We start from the raw sequence: 19454 nt of genomic DNA on the forward strand, positions 1-19454 counted from the left end.
GGTCCTGACTGCCATATTGCACCAGAATCATGATCTTCAGTATAGGGCTCTTAAGGGCACATGTCTTGATCTTGATGAAGCCACAAAAGGCACACAACACAGTAGTGCAAGACTGAAGTATGGTTTCTGGCACAGAAGAGAATATTCCCTGCATCATGGTGTGTTCCAAGTGCCAAGCAAACTTTGGGAAAGGAATCTGGGTTGGGCTGCATACCTAGAGCCTCTCCTCTTGAAAGGCATCTGCTGTAACATTGTCTACTCCCAGTATTTGAGTGGCTATAAAAGAAGTGATAGTGGACAAGCAGAAAAATATGAAGTACTTGACCAGATAAATCAATCTCAGACAAGGATAACTGGTGTTTCAGTGCCCTGACCACAGCCTGGTTATCACATCAGAACCTTACCTTCTTATGCACAAAGGTCTCCTACCAGATACAAACAGGTACAACTATGGAAAAGAATTGCAGGAATGTCCTTGTTTCTTTTGCTTCATCTTACCATGAAAGGCAGAGGCCTACACACCGGCATCCCCTATAAAACATCCTAAGTTGTAAACTCTGAATGAACCTGCATATATCCACCTCGGTCTTCAGTGGATACTGTCAAATGGATACCCCATTCAAGTTGGATAAGAAGGAGATTCAGACTTCATGTTCTCCATCTATTTGATCCTGAGGTGGTAATGGGGCAAGGGAACTCCTGCCATTATCCTAGTTGTTTGTTATTTAGTTTGCCATTTCTTTTAGCAACACCTGTCTGCAGATGACCCCCAGATGACTCAATAAAAGGCAGTTTCATGTGTTCAATCGAGACTGGATCGCATTTTGAAGAGTTTATGGTATTAGCTAAATTACACAGGCTTAATCTGAAAATTGTAAGGCATATTCCTATTATTGGATTTGATGGAAGTGAATTTGTATTTGATAAGGTGGGATTTGCATTTGATAAAGATACTTTTCCTAAGAAATCCAACAGAAAACCCACAGAAAATATATATATATACACACACACACACACATACAAGGTATACAAGATATACACACACACTCTTGACTGGGAGGCAGTCAAGTTACAGTACTGTTTTAGAGGCATAGAGGGCAAATATCTGCTCAGCAGTCAAATACCAGGCGAAACAGGTATGTTTTGAGCCTTCGCAGAAAAACACACGTTTTATTGAAGTCAGAGAAATTTTACAGAGATAAGCTTTTAATATAAAAGGTAAATAAGGCTGCAGTCCTAACCACACTTTCCTGAGTGTAAGTCCCATTGAACAAAATAGAACTGAGTAGACCTGGTTAGGATTGTGCCCTAAGACATTTTCAATCTTTATAATTATTTACCAGGTTTAAATGGAGAGTCCATTGGATTCTAGTCTTAAGGACATGTCCCAGGTCAAAGATTGTAATCCAAATGGGAATTTGAATGTTATTTATCCAAATCAATAATTGGCAGAAGCTGGGAATTGGCAGCCTTCTTTGACTTCCAAGAATAACTTGAGGACTTCTGTTTCTCAGCTCTTGATCTCACTTTCAACCAATATATGTCCTTAGGATGAGACTCCTGGCACACCTAAGAAGAAGGAGACAAAGAGAAAATTTAAGCTTGAGCCTCATGAAGATCAGGTCTTTCTGGATGGAAATGAGGTATGGTATTCAAAATATTGTTGCCAAAATGTTTTGCTATCTTGTGATCTTTACTGGTGATAAAAATGTGAAGAATTCCACTGATCTGACTGGATTCTTTCTAATCTTCCAGTAGAATTATAATTTTATTATCGGAGGTGTGACTTTTTCCATGTCAAAGAAGGCATGTCTAAGTTGACTAACATACAGCCCAATCCTAACTTGCCCTGGAACAGGCAGGCCAGCAGTCTTGTGCTGTATCCAGCTCAAGTTTGGGACCGGAATCGGTGCAACCTTAGGCAAGGGGGAAACTTTCTCCTTACCCCGTGCCAAACTGTACTGGCTCCATTGGGTCTACATGGATCTGTGCCACCTCAGGAGGTGACAGAAATCCGAGCAGAACAGAGAGACAAGAGGCCCCTCTGCACTGCCCAGGAATGGGGTCAGGATCCGGCATAACCATAGGATATGAGCTCGCCCAATGCAAACCCTGCTGGGCTTGGATCTGGCATAAGGAGGCTAACACAGCTCCTTGCACTGGCCTCACCGAGTCTTAAGTTGACACAGACATGCCTTATGGCACATTTGCGGCACCCCCAGGTTGGCACAAGTGACTTGTGCTAACCTAACTCAGAGGTTAGGGTTGTGCCCGTAATAGAAAAATTATTATCAGAAGTCATGACTTGTAGAATGTTCTCACTAATGCTACACGGACCTTGCTGCAATTCAGCAAGGCACTTCTTATGATTCGGTACAGTTCCCAGAGTGCTGGGATTGGCTGCTGCTCAAATCAAGAATAAAGGCAAACCCAGGTGCTGAAAAAATGGTCTGTTTACTGGGAAATTCTCCAGTAAATATATGTTTGCACGATGCATTTCAAGCAATATTCAGAGATGACTGTAAATTAGAAAACTTAGTACTGAAGTTATCTCTGTTCTTCTTGGTTTGAATGGCTGCGGCCTCCCCTTCTTTTGCCCTTACATGTGGCCGCTCCACAAGTGTCTGCAGCTAACTAGCAAGTCCAGGTTTGCTGCTGAGCTCCTTGGAGTCTGAAAAACTGCTGCCTGAATTTGGGGACATCCTTCTCCCAGGATCATACCTATCCCATTTCTCACCAGGGCCAGTGCCGGGTTGTTTTACCCGCTAGGCAATGCTAACTACTTGCACCCCCTCCAAAAATATTTTTCCCATAAGACTTTAATTATGTTCCATAGCACTGTTGCGGTATTTATCTTAAAATGAAAAAGAAAAAATTGTCAGTTTAATTTTTTTTTAAACCCATGTAAAAAAATGCATCTGTATAAAACTACACCCCTCTGAGGTTTGTGACCTAGGCGGCTGTCTACTTAGCATAATGATAGCACTGGCCTTGTTTCTCACACTTGGAGAACCTGGGAATTAGGTATTTATTATAATGCTTGTGTTCCTCTCTTCCCTAGGCAAAATAGGTAAGACTCTAAGGTTGTAATTGTCACTTACTATGTAGGGCATGGGACTGCTGACAGCAGATTCTCTCCTTGTGGGACGATCAGACAGGCAGAAAGACAGTCTACCGTTACTAATAAAGCTTGTTGGCTTTATTCAAAGAACTTCATTTGGAGACTAAAAATTAATTAAAGCACACTTTGGAAGAAAGCAGCTGTATAACCTGGAATTGCACAAATATGAGACATAGCAGTTGGAACAAAACTCCTTAGTTTATATTGCACCATCAGGGTATCTGGTGCTTTACAACAGGTGAGAAGGCTGGTCCTGGCCCCAAAGGACTCGCAATCTAGAAACAGACAAAACGGAAGCAGCACAAGAAGCAGAGCAGTAGCTATGGTAGGGTAAATGGAGGAAGTAGACGCAATTATTTCATAGTTCTGTACTTAGGCTTAGTTGCAGTAGGGTAAAGGAAAGAGGGTGTTGTGCCGAAGCCTTCTCAGAAAAATAGGGTTTTGAGGAGGAATTTGAAAGAAAAAAAGATACGAGGCGTCATGCGAGCAAATGTAATTCCAAATGAAGTTATTTGAATGAAGCCAAGTCAGCTGGTTTCCAGACATAAAAGGTAACTAGGGAGAAAGAGCAGGCTCCGTGGAGGGAGCAGGACCTGCTGTATGAACAGCAGAGAATAGATTTAGAGGAAACTGTACATAGTTTATAGTATCAGTATTTTGTTCAGCTGCAGGTGGGTTTTTCTCTTTATTTTTTATGGTAGTAATGCCCAATTTTTATTTTTAGAATTGTTCTAATAAATAAGAAATTGACAGCCCCTAGTATCCGATCCAAGTATCCCACCCATTGATGCAGTCGTGCCATCAGAGCACACACTGCATCCTGCTTGGGGGTGTGTGTGTGTGTGTGGCAGTCCTGGAGGTCTCCTCCAGGTAAGGGAACATTTGTGGCTTTGCCCAGATATAAGCCTCTGCTGCCTTGCTGTGTCTATTCAGACCTGCACCAGCAATTTCGCTAGTACAAGTCTGAGTGGACCTAGGTAGGTAGATCAAGGCTGGGGGCTATCAGTGGAGTTTCCTTGCTTCCTTCCTTCCTTGCCACGACACATACCCCTTTCCACATATACCCAGGTCTCACCCTGGTCACTACAGCAGTACCTTGATTTTCATCCACTAGACTTTCATTGCTTTTCTCTTTTAACCGTTTTAAATTATAACCACATTTCAAATTTCATCCTCATGCTTTTCTCTTTTGCCCAATTTTGTCCAGTGTTCCATGACGTTTGTCTGTGTCCTTATGCATGTTTGTCTTTTATTACAAACATTAGTTAGAGAGAACAGTCCTTTCTGTCTTTATACCATCCTAAAAAATAGATGGCACTGAAATGGCTTCTGTGCCGTTACAGTGAAGAGCTACTACCAAGGAAATAATCTCAAGTAGCTTCCCCATATATCTTTGTTTTTCAGATCTGATTTAATTTTTACCTGATAATTTTCCTTTCAGGTGTATGTGTGGATCTATGACCCAGTTCATTTTAAAACTTTTGCCATGGGACTCATACTTGGTAAGTATAGGAAGAGATGGGGCCACAGTCAAGACTAGGGGCTGTAACTCAATGAAAGAACATCCACTTTGCATGCAGAAGGTCCGAGATTCAATTCTCCAAGGAAGGCAAAGAAAAATTCCTGTCTGAAATATTGAAGATCCACTGCCTTTTGACACTAATGAGCTAGATGGACCAATTGACCACAGTGGACCAATGGACCTTTTGACAGTACTGAGCTAGGTGGCCCAATGAACCACTTATTCTTCTAGCTAGATGAGCTAGAAGAAGAAGCATTAATGAGTGACACAAGGAGTCCTGTCAAACAATCCTATATCTCTGGCTTTCCCAAAGGCAAGGCCTTTTTAGTGTTTATGTGTTGGCTCTAACATTATGATGTTGTACCATCTACTTCAGAATCCCAGCTCTGGTAAAAAAAAAAAAAAAATTGCCATTCTGTAACAAAAACAATGAGTATGGCAATAGGTGCATTAGAAATTCCCAATAAAATGGAGACTGTTTCTTTGACCAATGTATAGCGCTTGCTGATTCTGTAAGTATTGTTAACTATTAGCTAAGCAGTAGCTTACAGACTATTTTGTAATACTTTAGTACTATTAAGCCCATTGTGCCTGTTTCAGGGAATGGTTTAACACAGCATTCAGCATGAACTGCAGGCTGTTGACCCCATGTCTAAAACTGATTAATGACAAAGGAAAATGTAAGGATTGTTTCATCCAAGGAGTGATGATGACTGTTAAATGTAATGTACATCAAAGGTTCCCATATTAAGTTCTAATTGTGAAGTAAACGAATAGAGGGAGGTGAAACTGGTGGGATGTTGAGGGACAGAATGAACACTTGAGGTCCAGGGAAAGTTACAGGGAGTTGCACTAAAGCCTTTGTTTATTATCTGCCAAGATATTCTCCTGTGCCACTGCAGTGAAACAAATTGGAGTTTGGGCAATTCTGATTCATTTTGTTTTAAATGTTAGATTTCCTGGTCTTTCTCATACTTTTACTGTCTCTCTCTTTTTAAAATAGTGATTGCTGTTATAGCTGCCACTCTCTTCCCACTCTGGCCTGCTGAGATGCGAGTAGGCGTTTATTATCTCAGTGTAGGTGCAGGCTGTTTTGTGGCTAGTATTCTCCTCCTGGCTGTTGGTAAGTGTGTATTGTTTCTCCCTCCCATTCCCAGTTCTGCTTTAAGCTCCCTGTAGGCTTACACAATGTGAATATTTCCCAAGTGGCCACTGTATGTCACCATTGTGCCATTTGAAAAATAGCTGACTGCAAATGGGCATTCATCATGTTGATTTCAGACTGTGAGAGGCAGCCCTGCAGTGCTCTGTTGCTGTTTCTGTCTCATGGGACAACCTAAGTGCATCAGTCCCTCTAGAGAAATCTTGTCTACTTTTTCTCTTAATGCTCTTGCAGCAAGGACTTTTTCTCTTAATGCTCTTGCAGCAAGGACTTGACCTGCCTGTGCCAAGCATCACAGTTTCACTTATGCCATAAGAAATTCCCAGTGAGAAAGGTTTACATTAGCTTCTTGCTCATAATTGGGTCTTGCCATACTCTAGTTAAGATATTATGTTTGGTTTCGGTGAAGCAACAGTATAGAGTCTTGTTCTGTGACCATAAACAGATTGTTTATCATCCTTAATGGCCTGTTCATACAACTCTTTTTATATGGTATGCTTAGTACAAGTGATAGTGAAGCATAAAATTATACAGTCTATTTGACTACAAGCACTTGACTTACTTGAACTAAAAAATTAACTATAAATGAATCCTGAGCTGAATCTATACTTGATACGATGAAGCCAGAAGGAAAATGGTCAAACAGGAAAAAAGGTATGAAGAGCCTAGGAAGCTAGAGTTTGCTGTGATGTGTGCACAAGAACTAAAAGATAGTGGACAGAGTCAAAACAATCAGAGATTATTAGATGAGGTGGTTCACTGAGATTAGGTTTCATTCCAGCTGTTTCATTACTTTTATACAAGTGTTTAGACAGACTTCATGTTGATAGCTTTAACTATATAGCCTTAAATGGCTTGGGGCCCAATCCTAAAGAGTGCGCACTAATTTACTGCCAGCACGCTCTGTCACAGAAGTGCCAAAAGACACGTTTGCAGGCCCTAGCCGGTGCTGGGCTAGCGCCAGTGGAGCATCGGAGCTCCACTGCTTAGTGGTCGCATGGACCGCCGGGCAGCAGAGAGGTAGGTGGGGATGTGGGGGGAGGCAGGGAGGAGGCATTCCAGGGCAGAGGGAGGTGGAGGGAGGGTGGGGAAGAGGTGTGCCGGGGAGGGAGTGGGGCAGGAGAGAGGTGGGACCAGTGGAGCTTTGCTCCGTGTTGGACCATCCGCCGACCCTAGTTGTGGGGCTACTCACTTTACCCAGGGGAAGGGGACGAAAGTCCCCTTCTCCTGAATAGGCGGCGGCAGCCATTTTCAGCACCGCTGCAGCCCCGCACACAGGGCAGCTCAGGATTTGGCTGCCTGTTCCTGTATACCTTGGGAAACAGCTGCTGCTCATGTTTCCCACTGTGATTTCTAGAATTGTTCAGAATACCCTCTTACTTATTTTATCTATGCATCAAGGGCATATAGGGAATGGTTGTGGGACTGCCTCACAGCTATGCTGTTTATTTCCCCTTGAGACTTTATTTATAGGACTTTTGTGCTGGCCTTCAATTTAAAAACTTGCAGCATGGTTAGCAACATAAAAAGATATAAACAAATCGTAATAAAACTCAGATGTTAAAACTGTTAAAGCCAAGAAAGCAAGAAGGTACAAAAAATAATAAAGTCCAGCAGAGCTAATAAAACCTTCTGTAACAACTTCAGTTACGTGCTGGAAGATGTAGGCAAATAAAAAGGTCTCTCCCTGGCACCATAAGGACATTTAGTTGGATGTCAGATAAATCTCCTTGAGCAAGCCATTCAGTGCATTTGTGGGGCATCACAACTGAGAAGCCCTCTTTTTGATCACCACCCGCCCAACTTCATAAAACGGGGGGTCAGACTGCTTTATTAAAGCTGACTTTCAGTACCTGGAGTCAAGCCAGAAGTGATATATCGTTTTCAAACACACATCTTTGTTTTTTGCTGTCATTTGTTTCCATAGGTTATTTATCTGTATACCGTTCAGTTTTGTTACGTTGGAGATTTCATTGGTGGTCTAGAAATATACATAAAAAGCAATGAGCAACTTGAGATATGCAGGGAATACAAGAGGAAATTCTTTTAGTGTTTTCAGCCTTTATCTTCCAGCTTGACCGGACACTAGTATACTGTCTGCCAGTCAGATTTGGTTATTGTCTGCCTTTAAAGAATGGCAGATAGCCAAAACATTGTCACTAGCAAATGAAAGTAGCTGTTTAAGAATGTCATGGCTTAATAAGTACTAGCTAGTTTTGCTTGTGTTTAAAACCTTTGATCTCTGTGTGGTTAATACATAAAGAAAGCAACATCTGGAAAAGAACTAGAGGTGTGGCATCCTGGGCCTTGCCGTACTTGAACATGTAATGTGCCAGCCTCAGGGTTATGCTGGGTGATGTTATTCATTGCACCCAGGATTTTGCTTCTGTTTACCATTTGGGGTATTTTGTGTCATTGGCAGTTACAAAAACCATGCTGTCTTCTGTAAATGACCTGTTTTAAAATACTTGGGTGTTTTTCTTCCAGCTCGCTGCATCCTCTTCCTGATCATCTGGCTAATAACAGGTGGAAGGCATCACTTCTGGTTCTTGCCAAACCTGACTGCTGATGTTGGCTTCATTGACTCCTTCAGGCCGCTGTACACACATGAGTACAAAGGACCAAAAGCTGACTCAAAGAAAGAAGAGAAGCCTGAGTCCAAAAAGCAGCCAAAGTCTGACAGTGAGGAGAAATCTGACAGTGAGAAGAAGGAAGATGAAGATGCCAAAGCAGACGTGCTGGGGAATTTGGGGTCAGAAGGTTCTGGAGGAGAGCGGCATTCAGATACAGACAGTGACAGGAGGGAGGATGACCGGTCCCAGCATAGTAGTGGCAATGGAAATGATTTTGAAATGATCACAAAAGAGGAACTTGACCAGCAAACGGACGAAGGGGATTGTGAAGAAGATGAAGAAGAGGAGGAGGAGGAGGGGGAAGAAACGGCACCTTTACATGAACAATCATAATCCATTTTAGATTGGGACAGAATATTGTGCAGGCAGTCGGGATTTCTGCGTTGGCTGGTACACCATCTGATAGTATTCTTGCCTCCTTTTTTGCTGACATAATACAGCTTATCCAAACAGCTTCTTAACATAGTTTCTTGTTTGTTTTACAGACAAAAGAAAACCACTTTACTTGATCTCATTTTAAAGTAATTTAATAGACACTAAAGAAAACCTTATTGTTTTCAGAACTTGTCAGTCAATCCAGTTTCTAATCTACCTAGGTAAGTCATCCAAGATACTGAAGAACATAGTTCTCTTAGTAATATTGTGAGAGAGTGCCTGTGTTCAGGAAGCGAAAGCTCTTCCAGAATAGTAATTTAGAAGCGTCATAACCACATTTCAGTTTATTCCCAGTAGGTTAATTTGACTGAAACATACAACAAAGCACGTTTCAGTTTGTTCTTTTGATACTAATCTTCATGTAGCTAAGATTTTTCTCAGAACTTTTGTTAAGAAAACTTTTTTTCTAAAGGCGTACAAATTAACGGCTGTAGGTTTTGAAGAATTGTTTAACTGTGTGCAACCAACTTAGGAAATCCAGACTGTACTGTCCACCAGGTTCAGAGCAAAGAAGTCATCTCCAGCAGGTGAAAAAGAACAGCATAATTTGGAGGTTATAGCTGTTGTCTTGACCTGCCCCATCATAATTCAAAAAGTGTATTCTGTACATAACATACAAATAAAGCAAACCCCTTATTTTACCTGTTACTTATTATTTGGAAGTTTTATCCCAATTTCAATTTGTATAATTGAAAGCCATTTCAGGGGGTGGGGGTGAGTGTATTAGGGAATGCAAGTCATGGGGACCTCACAGAATTGTGTGATTGGCAGCTGTGTCCACGACAGCTTTTAGTTCTGTGCCAACATTCCACATATTCAAGTAAACGGATTCTCATCCAACTAAAGCAGATGGCGTAGCTCATGCCTTAATGTTAATCTTTTGATTTCTTTCTGTCTTCAGAAAGTAGAGTACTGTATTTGATGAGCAGACACTGCCACAAGAGAGTATTCTTTTTGGAAGGGTAGGCTTAAAACAAAAGCTCATACAAAAAATGACCAAGACCAAATAATTTCTTGTGATCTTGAAGGAGTTTGTTCACTTTCTCTCTTACATATCCCTTATTTGACGGACTCGGGAGACCATTGTGTGTTTAGTTCTATAAACATTTTTAAAGTTGAGACTTTACATCATTCCTCTGAATCACTGAATTTCAGCCTGAAACTGAAATGATGAATACAGGTTCAATTCCTTCCTAGCAAAGTGACTGTGAGGAGATAATGCTAGTTATTTGCTTGCATTTTCGATAGTTTACTTAACAGATCTCTTCTTTTCTCCTTGAACTGCTATTTCCATCACCAGTGTTTTGACTGAAGATGTTAATTTTTTTTCTGACTGTGCAAATATATACATTTTGTGTGTGCATTGATAAAAACCATTCACAAATGTGGTCTGATCTGCTTATTACCTGTTCTTTTCGCGAAGCAGCTGGGAGAATAAATAGCACATGATTTTCATTTATCTGGTAATTTTGATAGCACTTTCAGATTCTACCAGTTGAGTTAATAGTATTCAATGATTCCTTGCTTAAAAGCCCTGTCCCCACATCTTTATTAAGATGTGTATGTTGTCTGTCCTGGTACTCTTCTCAAGTATTCATGGTATTCGTGTAGTCACTGATTTCTGCTCTTCTACTTCTTTATTTGGAGGCATTGGAAACTGAACTGCAGTACTTTGTGTAACCTACTTTGTCTCTGAGACAGGTTTAAACAAGCAGTGTATACACAAATTAAATGAGATAGAACAGTAAGAAGCCTTACAGGATTGTAAAACGTCATGCTCTGTGCTGGTCGGCTCTTTCTGCTTTCACTGTCAGCAAGCTGACAGATGATGCACACAACATGTTCCTTTGACTGTCATAAACCATTCTACCACCTTAAAACACAGGTAAGGAATTCCTTAAAAAGCTGTCCACACACATTGTAGCTCAATCTGCTATATTTCAATCAAGCCTGGTCAGTTTGCAATGATAACACATTTGGATGGAATCTGCTGAAACAGTTGTCCTTTTTGGCATTGAGCTATTTACTGGTGGTGCAGTGATCTTGTGAGTTAGCTTGATGTGAAAGCTAAGTGGAGCTGCAAGTAGTACTACTGCAGAGACAATGACTAAAATGCTACCTGGACCATTTGCATCTTGCCACAGTGCAGCTGTACAAGGATTTGCCTTGAGCATGCATATTATGGAGGCAAGTCCTAGTTCTTGGAGTTCAATAACAAATGTTTGCTTTTCACATCAATAGAAGAGACTTTTCACAACCACTTTAGCCAGCTTAGAGGAAGGTAAACTGACTTGGAACCTATTCACATGGTCTTTTGAATCCCTACCAGACACACTTTATCAACCTATGCTAACTTTTAGCCACACTGTGGTGGGCTGAACACTGACAATCCATGTGGTTCTCAAGCACAGGGTGTGCATTGATGCTCAACAGGGATAATTGGATTCCAGGCCCTGAACTATGCTTACTATAGCACACTTTGTTGAAGCTCTGACAGCCGACTGAGCTGCTCGTAGTAGGGAGAAAATGTGATTGCCGAAACCTCAAATGGTTGGTTGATGGGTTGCTTTCTAAAGCTTTTACCACACCAATAAAAAAAGGTGTTTGGGAATGGTTGGTGCTTTCAGGTGTCATCATCTAATGCAGTGATTTTCAACCTTTTTCAGCTCGCGGCACACTGGCAAGGCACTAAAATGGTCATTGACAAGGCACACTGTGCTGTCAGTGGGGGCTCACATTCCCCAATGGTCCTATTGATAAATGACCCTCTCCCTAATTCCTGAGGCACACCTGGGGGCCATTTGTGGCATACCAGTGTGCCACGGCACAGTGGTTGAAAATGGCTGATCTAATGACTGCAAACAAAATCTCTGCAGGTATCTGATTCACATATGATGGCTTGCTCAAGAAGACTGCCTCCGTTCTTTCCAAAACGAGAATGTTTCATATGTGCATGGTGACCGTAACCGTAGATGTTCCCCATTGCTAAAGAGAGGGAGGAAACATGGAGAGCACCTGGAGAATGGGGCCCAATGCACACTGTTGCAAACATGCTGTAAGGTGCACCTGCAACAGTCTGCGCTGGGTGGGTTTCGGAGCTCACACAGCACAAGCACGTGCTGAGCCAGAGCCAGGAACAAGCTAGTCATACACCACCTGGTGCTCTAGGTGAGCACCCAGAGGCAGAAAGACAAGACAGGGTGGGGAGGGAGGTGTTCTGGGTTTGGGGGAGGGAGTGGGGCAGGAAGGGGCAGAGACGGTGGCAGTCCCTACCACCATATCCTATCGCCCGACATGGCTGTCCTTGATTCTGCACACACTCAATAGTGGGCGCAGATCCAAGGAGACCCGTCGGGGCTGCCTTGTCACCACATGGGGTAAGGGAGGACTGGAGCCAATGTCGTCCTTACCTTTAGAAGATGGAAAGGACCTGCTGTTCAGCCTGATGTCAACACCCAGAAAGATCCTATTTCAGATTCTTAAGCAGAATGTCTTTGATCACTTAGAAAATATGGTAATTTTTAGGCGCCAGCATGCATTTGTTAAGAACAAGCTAATCTCAAGCATGATTAGTCAGGTAGACTGTGGGAATGCCACAGATACAGTGTACCTAGATTTCAGCAAAGCATTTGGCAAAGTCTCCTATTCTTGTGAATAAAATGGTAAAAGTTGGGCTAGAGCGGGGTGTCAACATAAGGCCTGCGGGAGTTCTTCATACTACCCATGTAATGATGGGGCTCTCCCACCCTTTCAGCAACACCACTTCTGCCAAGGCTCTGGAAGAGATGGAAGGAGGCCTCGTGTAGGAAAATGCATAGAATATTAGGCTTTTAGTGAACATGGCAACAGTGCAGGCACACCTGCGTTGGCATTCTGACACATCGGAAAGCCTCTGCCCTGTTCTTGTTAAGTAGAAGCTGCAGCCTTGGATAACATGCTGAGTCAAGCCCCGTAGCCTGTCAACAAGAGGATGTTATGAAGAAGCGCTTCTTATCAATGTCAATGGAATTTGTGGTTAGCTAGAAAGCCGGCTAGAGACAGCCGGTTCCCACACAGTATAACCTTTAGTAACTCTCTTTGTATTGCAAGGGATAGCGCCACATGTTTAAGAATAAATAGAGCTTGGTAGAGGTGGAACAGCGGGCTCTCTCAGATCTGCTCCAGCCTCAGCCTCTCTGCATCCCTCTGAAATCTGTCTCCTGGCTCATTCATTGCTCTGCGCCTTGCTGTTCTTATTTATAGTCTAAAACTTTCTCAGTGCCTCTGCACTCCCACCAAATGACAAGGCCCCAGAAGCCTTGGTTGTTTCCCATAGCAGCATTGCGCTGCCACAGCCTCAAGCAAAGAATACTACAGCGGAAGGGGCAGATCAAGAGGGATGAGCGAGGAAGATGCTGCCAAGGTGTTCACCCTTTTAGAAGTGCCACTTCGACTGAGGCATCACTTCGCAGGGCACCTCTCAGCTGCTGAGCTGTGAAGTGACCCCTTGGCAGAAACAGTCATGCTGAAAGGGTGGCCTGTGTGATAATTGGGCTCTCCCATAACTTGATAATACGATAATGCCAGCTCACATCGAGCGCCATGAATGCTACTTGGCCTGCTGGATGAAATGGGTTTGACACACCTGGGTTAAATGGTACCACCGTTAAGTGTGTTCAAAGTTGGTTGAACAACCGTTCCTAGCATGTGCTATTAAATGGCTTCCGATCAGCCTGGCGGGAAGTATTGAGTGCACAGGGTTCTGTCTTAGATGCTGTGATGTTCAACAGTTTTATAAATGGCCTAGATGAGTGGGGTAGAACGGCTGCTTATCGAATATGCAGATGATCCAAAGCTGGTGCAAGGGGATGAAAGTGTCGACCCAGTGTGTGGCGGCAGTAAAGAAGGCCAATTCTATGCTTGGGATCATTAGAAAAGGTATTGAGAACAAAACAGCTAATATTACATATCATGCCATTGTACAAATTGATGGTAAGGCCACACCTGGAGTATTGTGTCCAGTTCTGGTCGCTGCATCGCAAAAAAGACATAGTGGAAATGGAAAAGGAGCAAAAGAGAGCGACTAATATGATTACTGGGCTGGGGCACCTTCCTTATGAGGAAAGGCTATGGCATTTGGGCCTCTTCAGCCTAGAAAAGAGACACCTGAGGGGGGACATGATTGAGACATACAAAATTATGCAGGGGATGGACAGAGTGGATAGAGAGATGCTCTTTACACTCTCACATAACACCAGAACCAGAGTTAGAACAGACAAAAGAAAATATTTCTTTACTCAGTGTGTGGTTGGTCTGTGGAACTCCTTGCTACAGGATGTGGTGATGGCACCTGGCCTGGATGCCTTTAAAAAGGGATTGGACAAGTTTCTGGAGGAAACCCAAAATTCATTATGGGTTACAAGCCATGATGTATATGTGCAACCCCCTGATTTTAGAAATGGGCTATGTCAGAATGCCAGATGCAAGGGAGGGCACCAGGATGAGGTCTCTTGTTATCTGGTGTGCTCCCTGGGGCATTTGGTGGGACACTGTGAGATACAGGAAGCTGGACTAGATGGGCCTAAGGCCTGATCTGGGGGGTTGTTCTTATGTTCTTATGATAGCTAACACCCTGGAAGACCAAATCAGGTTTCAGAATTACTGTAACAGTATCGTGGAGCCCATACCAACAAGTTGAAGTTCTGTGGAGACAAATGTAAAGCCTTACACATGGATACAAACAAATCAGAGGCACAAATACAGGATGGAAGAAGCCTGGCTTGGCAGCAGCATGTATGAAAAAGGCGTGTTTTGCAGCAGAATCCTAAGCATGTCTACTTAGAAGCAGGTAAATGTGTATAGGATTGCATCCTCAGTGGATCACAAACTAAGTCAGCGATGTGATGCAACTGGAGACCATGTTTTAAGAACTGCCACTTCGATGACCTAGAGCAGGTTCCAAGATGGTGAGGAGTCTGGAACCCAAATCCTATGAGGAATGGTAAAAGAGCGTGGTATGTTTAGCCTGGAAAAGAGAAGTCTAGCAAAAGATAAGATAGCCATCTTCAAGTAGCTGTAGTACTGCCACGCAGAAGAGCTTTCTGTGGTTTCTGTATTGTGTATTGGCAACCTTCAGTCTCGAAAGACTATGGTATCGCGCTCTGAAAGGTGGTTCTGGCACAGCGTCTAGTGTGGCTGAAAAGGCCAATCCGGGAGTGACAATCCCTTCCACACCGGGAGCAAGTGCAGTCTGTCCCTGGTCTGTCTCCCTGGCTATGGGCCTTCCTTCTTTGCCTCTTAGACTGTTGGCAAAGTGTCTCTTCAAACTGGGAAAGGCCATGCTGCACAGCCTGCCTCCAAGCAGGCCGCTCAGAGGCCAGGGTTTCCCACTTGTTGAGGTCCATCCCTAAGGCCTTCAGATCCCTCTTGCAGATGTCCTTGTATCGCAGCTGTGGTCTACCTGTAGGGCGCTTTCCTTGCACGAGTTCTCCATAGAGGAGATCCTTTGGGATCCGGCCATCATCCATTCTCACGACATGACCAAGCCAACGCAGGCGTCTCTGTTTCAGCAGTGAATACATGCTAGGGATTCCAGCACGTTCCAGGACTGTGTTGTTTGGAACTTTGTCCTGCCAGGTGATGCCGAGGATGCGTCGGAGGCAGCGCATGTGGAAAGCGCTCAGTTTCCTCTCCTGTTGTGAGCGAAGAGTCCATGACTCGCTGCAGTACAGAAGTGTACTCAGGACGCAAGCTCTGTAGACCTGGATCTTGGTATGTTCCGTCAGCTTCTTGTTGGACCAGACTCTCTTTGTGAGTCTGGAAAACGTGGTAGCTGCTTTACCGATGCGCTTGTTTAGCTCGGTATCGAGAGAAAGAGTGTCGGAGATCGTTGAGCCAAGGTACACAAAGTCATGGACAACCTCCAGTTCATGCTCAGAGATTGTAATGCAGGGAGGTGAGTCCACATCCTGAACCATGACCTGTGTTTTCTTCAGGCTGATTGTCAGTCCAAAATCTTGGCAGGCCTTGCTAAAACGATCCATGAGCTGCTGGAGATCTTTGGCAGAGTGGGTAGTGACAGCTGCATCGTCGGCAAAGAGGAAGTCACGCAGACATTTCAACTGGACTTTGGATTTTGCTCTCAGTCTGGAGAGGTTGAAGAGCTTTCCATCTGATCTGGTCCGGAGATAGATGCCTTCTGTTGCAGTTCCAAAGGCCTGCTTCAACAGGACAGCGAAGAAAATCCCAAACAAGGTTGGTGCAAGAACACAGCCCTGCTTCACTCCGCTTCGGATGTCAAAAGGGTCTGATGTGGAGCCATCGAAGACAACAGTGCCCTTCATGTCCTTGTGGAAAGATCTGTTGATGCTGAGGAGCCTGGGTGGACATTCAATCTTGGGGAGAATCTTGAAGAGGCCGTCTCTGCTGACCAGGTCGAAAGCCTTTGTGAGATCTATGAAGGCTATAAAGAGTGGCTGTCGTTGTTCCCTGCATTTCTCCTGCAGTTGTCTAAGGGAGAATACCATATCAGTGGTGGACCTGTTGGCTCAGAATCCACACTGCGATTCTGGATAGACGCTCTCTGCAAGTACCTGGAGCCTCTTTAGTACAACTCGGGCAAACAGCTTTCCTACAACGCTAAGGAGAGAGATGCCGCGGTAGTTGTTGCAGTCACCCCTGTCACCTTTGTTCTTGTACAGCGTGATGATGTTTGCATCCCTCATGTCTTGAGGTACTCCACCTTCTCTCCAGCAGAGACAGAGGATTTCATGCAGCTCAGTGACGATGATCTCTTTGCAGCATTTTAGGACTTCAGCAGGGATGCTGTCTTTTCCAGGTGCCTTGCCAAAGGCAAGGGAGTCCAGGGCCACGTGAAGTTCTTCTAGGGTTGGTTCACTGTCAAGCTCTTCCAGCACAGGCAGGCACTCAATGTTGTTCAGTGCTTCTTCGGTGACTACATTTTCTCTGGAATATAGCTCAGAGTAGTGCTGCACCCAGCATTCCATCTGCTGCGCCCGATCCTGGATGACCTCGCCTGTGGCAGACTTCAGAGGGGAAATTTTCCTCTGTGTTGGACCTAGGGCCTGCTTGATACCATCATACATCCCCTTGATGTTGCCCGTGTCAGCTGCTATCTGTATCTCGGAACAGAGCTGGAGCCAGTAGTCGTTAGCACATCTCCTGGCAGTCTGTTGGACTTTGCTGCGAGCAGTTCGGAGGACCTGCAGGTTGCGCTCACTGGGCAACCTGCAGCCTTGTACAAGCCTTGTACAAGGATACAAGCAGCCTTGTATGCTGCTTGAGCTCTCCTCTTTTCCTCAATGACTGGTGTCAACTCCTCAGAGTGGGCTTCAAACCAGTCTGCCGCCTTGTTGGTCTTCTTGCCGAATATGGATAAGGCGGTGTTGTAAACGGTATTCTTGAAATGTTCCCATCTGTTGGATGCGTTTGCATCGGCCGGGCCTGGAAGAGATTCCTCAAGCGCTTGTGCAAATTCCTCCACTTTTCTCTGATCCCGGGTCTTGCTGGTATCAATGCGAGGTCTTCCTTCCTTTTTCGTGTGATACAGTCGCTTTGTTTGCAGTTTCACTCTGCTGCACACCAGGGAGTGGTCAGTGTCACAGGCAGCACCATGATAACTGCGTGTGATCTTGATGCTGGGAAGGCTGGAGCATCTGGTGAGGATCAGGTCGAGCTGGTGCCAGTGCTTTGATCTTGGATGTCTATGTTGGGGTTTTGTGTTGAAGAACGTGTTGCTGACACAGAGACTGTGATGACAGCAAAACTCTAGCAGGCGTTGGCCATTTTCGTTCATCCTCCCAGTGCCAAACTGACCTAAGCAAGTGGGCCATGAACTGTTATCAGCACCAACTCTAGCATTGAAATCGCCGAGGATGAACAATGGCTCTTTTACAGGGATTTTCTTGACAGTGGTGGCCAGGTCATCATAGAATTTGTCTTTGGCTTCTGCTGGAGATGACAGAGTCGGTGCATAAGCACTGATGAGAGTGACAGGTCCTGCTGATGACTGGAGCTGCAGGGACAAAATTCTTTCACTTCCCACAGTAGGTGGGATGATGGATTTCAGCAGGGTATTTCTGACTGCAAAGCCAACGCCATGTTCCCTGGTTTCGTTTGGTGGTTTTCCCTGCCAGAAAAATGAGAAATTTCTGTCCTTGACAGATCCGGAATCTGGCAGCCTAGTCTCTTGAAGGGCGACGATGTCCATCTGCAGTCTGCTCAGCTCCATGTCGATGACAGCTGTTTTGCGTGCGTCGTCTATTTCTTGCAGGTCATCAGAGAAGCCAGGTGTCATTGTCCTAACGTTCCAGGTGCCCAGCTTTAGGGCAGTAGTTTTCTGTTTTCTGTTGCATGATGCAGAGTTGTCGATCCGCTTGTCGGTTTTCACCCTAAACCCCACGCACCCCATGAGGTTAACGGACCGTGGCGAGGCAACACCTTACTGGCTGGGGACTGCCCAGCTTAAGGCAGGCGGTAGCTGCCCAATGAGATGCAATGATCTCTCCCACCGTTGGAAGCAGCGTCGGAAGTGGTTTCTGAGGGCAGGGCAAAGCCACAGCTTGAAACAACAGGAAAGTAGATTTCAGCTAGATATGAGGAAAAATTTCTTAGAACAGTCTTGCACTGAAACAGTCTGTGTTGTGCAAGTGTGGGTTCTCCCACATTGGAGGTTTCCAAGCAGAGTCTAGATGGCCACCTGTCAGGGAAATTGCAGTCACTAGATGGCCTCTCATGTACCTTCCAACTCTATTATGTGAATCTGTATGTATATATTATTGCTGCTGGCTGGTCTTGTATGTCAATCAGGCAGTGAAGATGGAGGTAACATTCCCCTCCTGAGGATGTTGGCTAAATTGCCTTGTGCGGCCAGCCTGCCATTTTTTTAAAAAGGTGTGTCCACATTCTAATCACTTCCAAAGATTTTTAGAGTCTAAAGATGAGAAGCTGACTATCTTTGAATATAGGCATCAACAAACATTGTATGGTTCATGTTGGGGGACTTTGCTCCTTAAGCCAGTTACTGGTTATCAGTGATGTATTCAAGTCCCTAATCCCAAGGCTCAAATCTTGACCTTGAAGTCTTCTGTCAAGTCTCAAGTCCTTGAGACTCAAATTCTCAAGTCAAGCCTTGAGGCTTAAGTCACAACTCAAGTTGCAAGAAAAAAGGAAGGTGGTGGTGGGGTGTGGGGGAGGGAGTTGTAAATACGCCCCTAATGGGAGGCACTTTCAGGTGCCTGCCCCCTGCCACCCAGCTGATTGGCAACGATCAAAGTGCCACAGGCAGCCTGGAGTCACCAGCTGTAGCATGATCACTTCCTGCCTTGCCTGGGTGATCATTCTTGCTTCCAGATTGCCTAGGAAGTCCTGCAGTGCTATGTAGAAGCACCGGTAAAGTAAGTTAGCAAGAGACTTGGCAACTTGGACACACACAGCAACTTAGATGCAAAAATGGCTTCAAGTCCCAAGTCGAGTCCGAGGCCTTAAATCCCGATTGACAGGCCTTAAATCCAACTTGGGAGCAAGTCGCGGGACTCAAGTCTTATCACCCTCTACCTACCAGGCAGCATTACTCTGTTCAGA

General features: G+C 44.5%; 1 protein-coding gene across 1 annotated transcript in view; it reads left to right on the forward strand.

The window, feature by feature from the left end:
• The window catches only part of SEC62 (SEC62 homolog, preprotein translocation factor), a 32377-nt gene extending 22863 nt beyond the window's left edge, over positions 1-9514 (forward strand). The window contains exons 5-8 of the mRNA XM_066619876.1: positions 1551-1643; positions 4563-4623; positions 5647-5766; positions 8293-9514. Coding sequence (XP_066475973.1) covers positions 1551-1643; positions 4563-4623; positions 5647-5766; positions 8293-8771 — 753 coding nt within the window. The 3' untranslated portion in view covers positions 8772-9514. The remainder of the gene's footprint in view (positions 1-1550; positions 1644-4562; positions 4624-5646; positions 5767-8292) is intronic.
• The last annotated feature ends 9940 nt before the right edge of the window (positions 9515-19454 follow it).

The sequence above is a fragment of the Tiliqua scincoides genome, chromosome 3 (assembly GCF_035046505.1).
Source record: "Tiliqua scincoides isolate rTilSci1 chromosome 3, rTilSci1.hap2, whole genome shotgun sequence".
NCBI lineage: Eukaryota > Metazoa > Chordata > Lepidosauria > Squamata > Scincidae > Tiliqua > Tiliqua scincoides.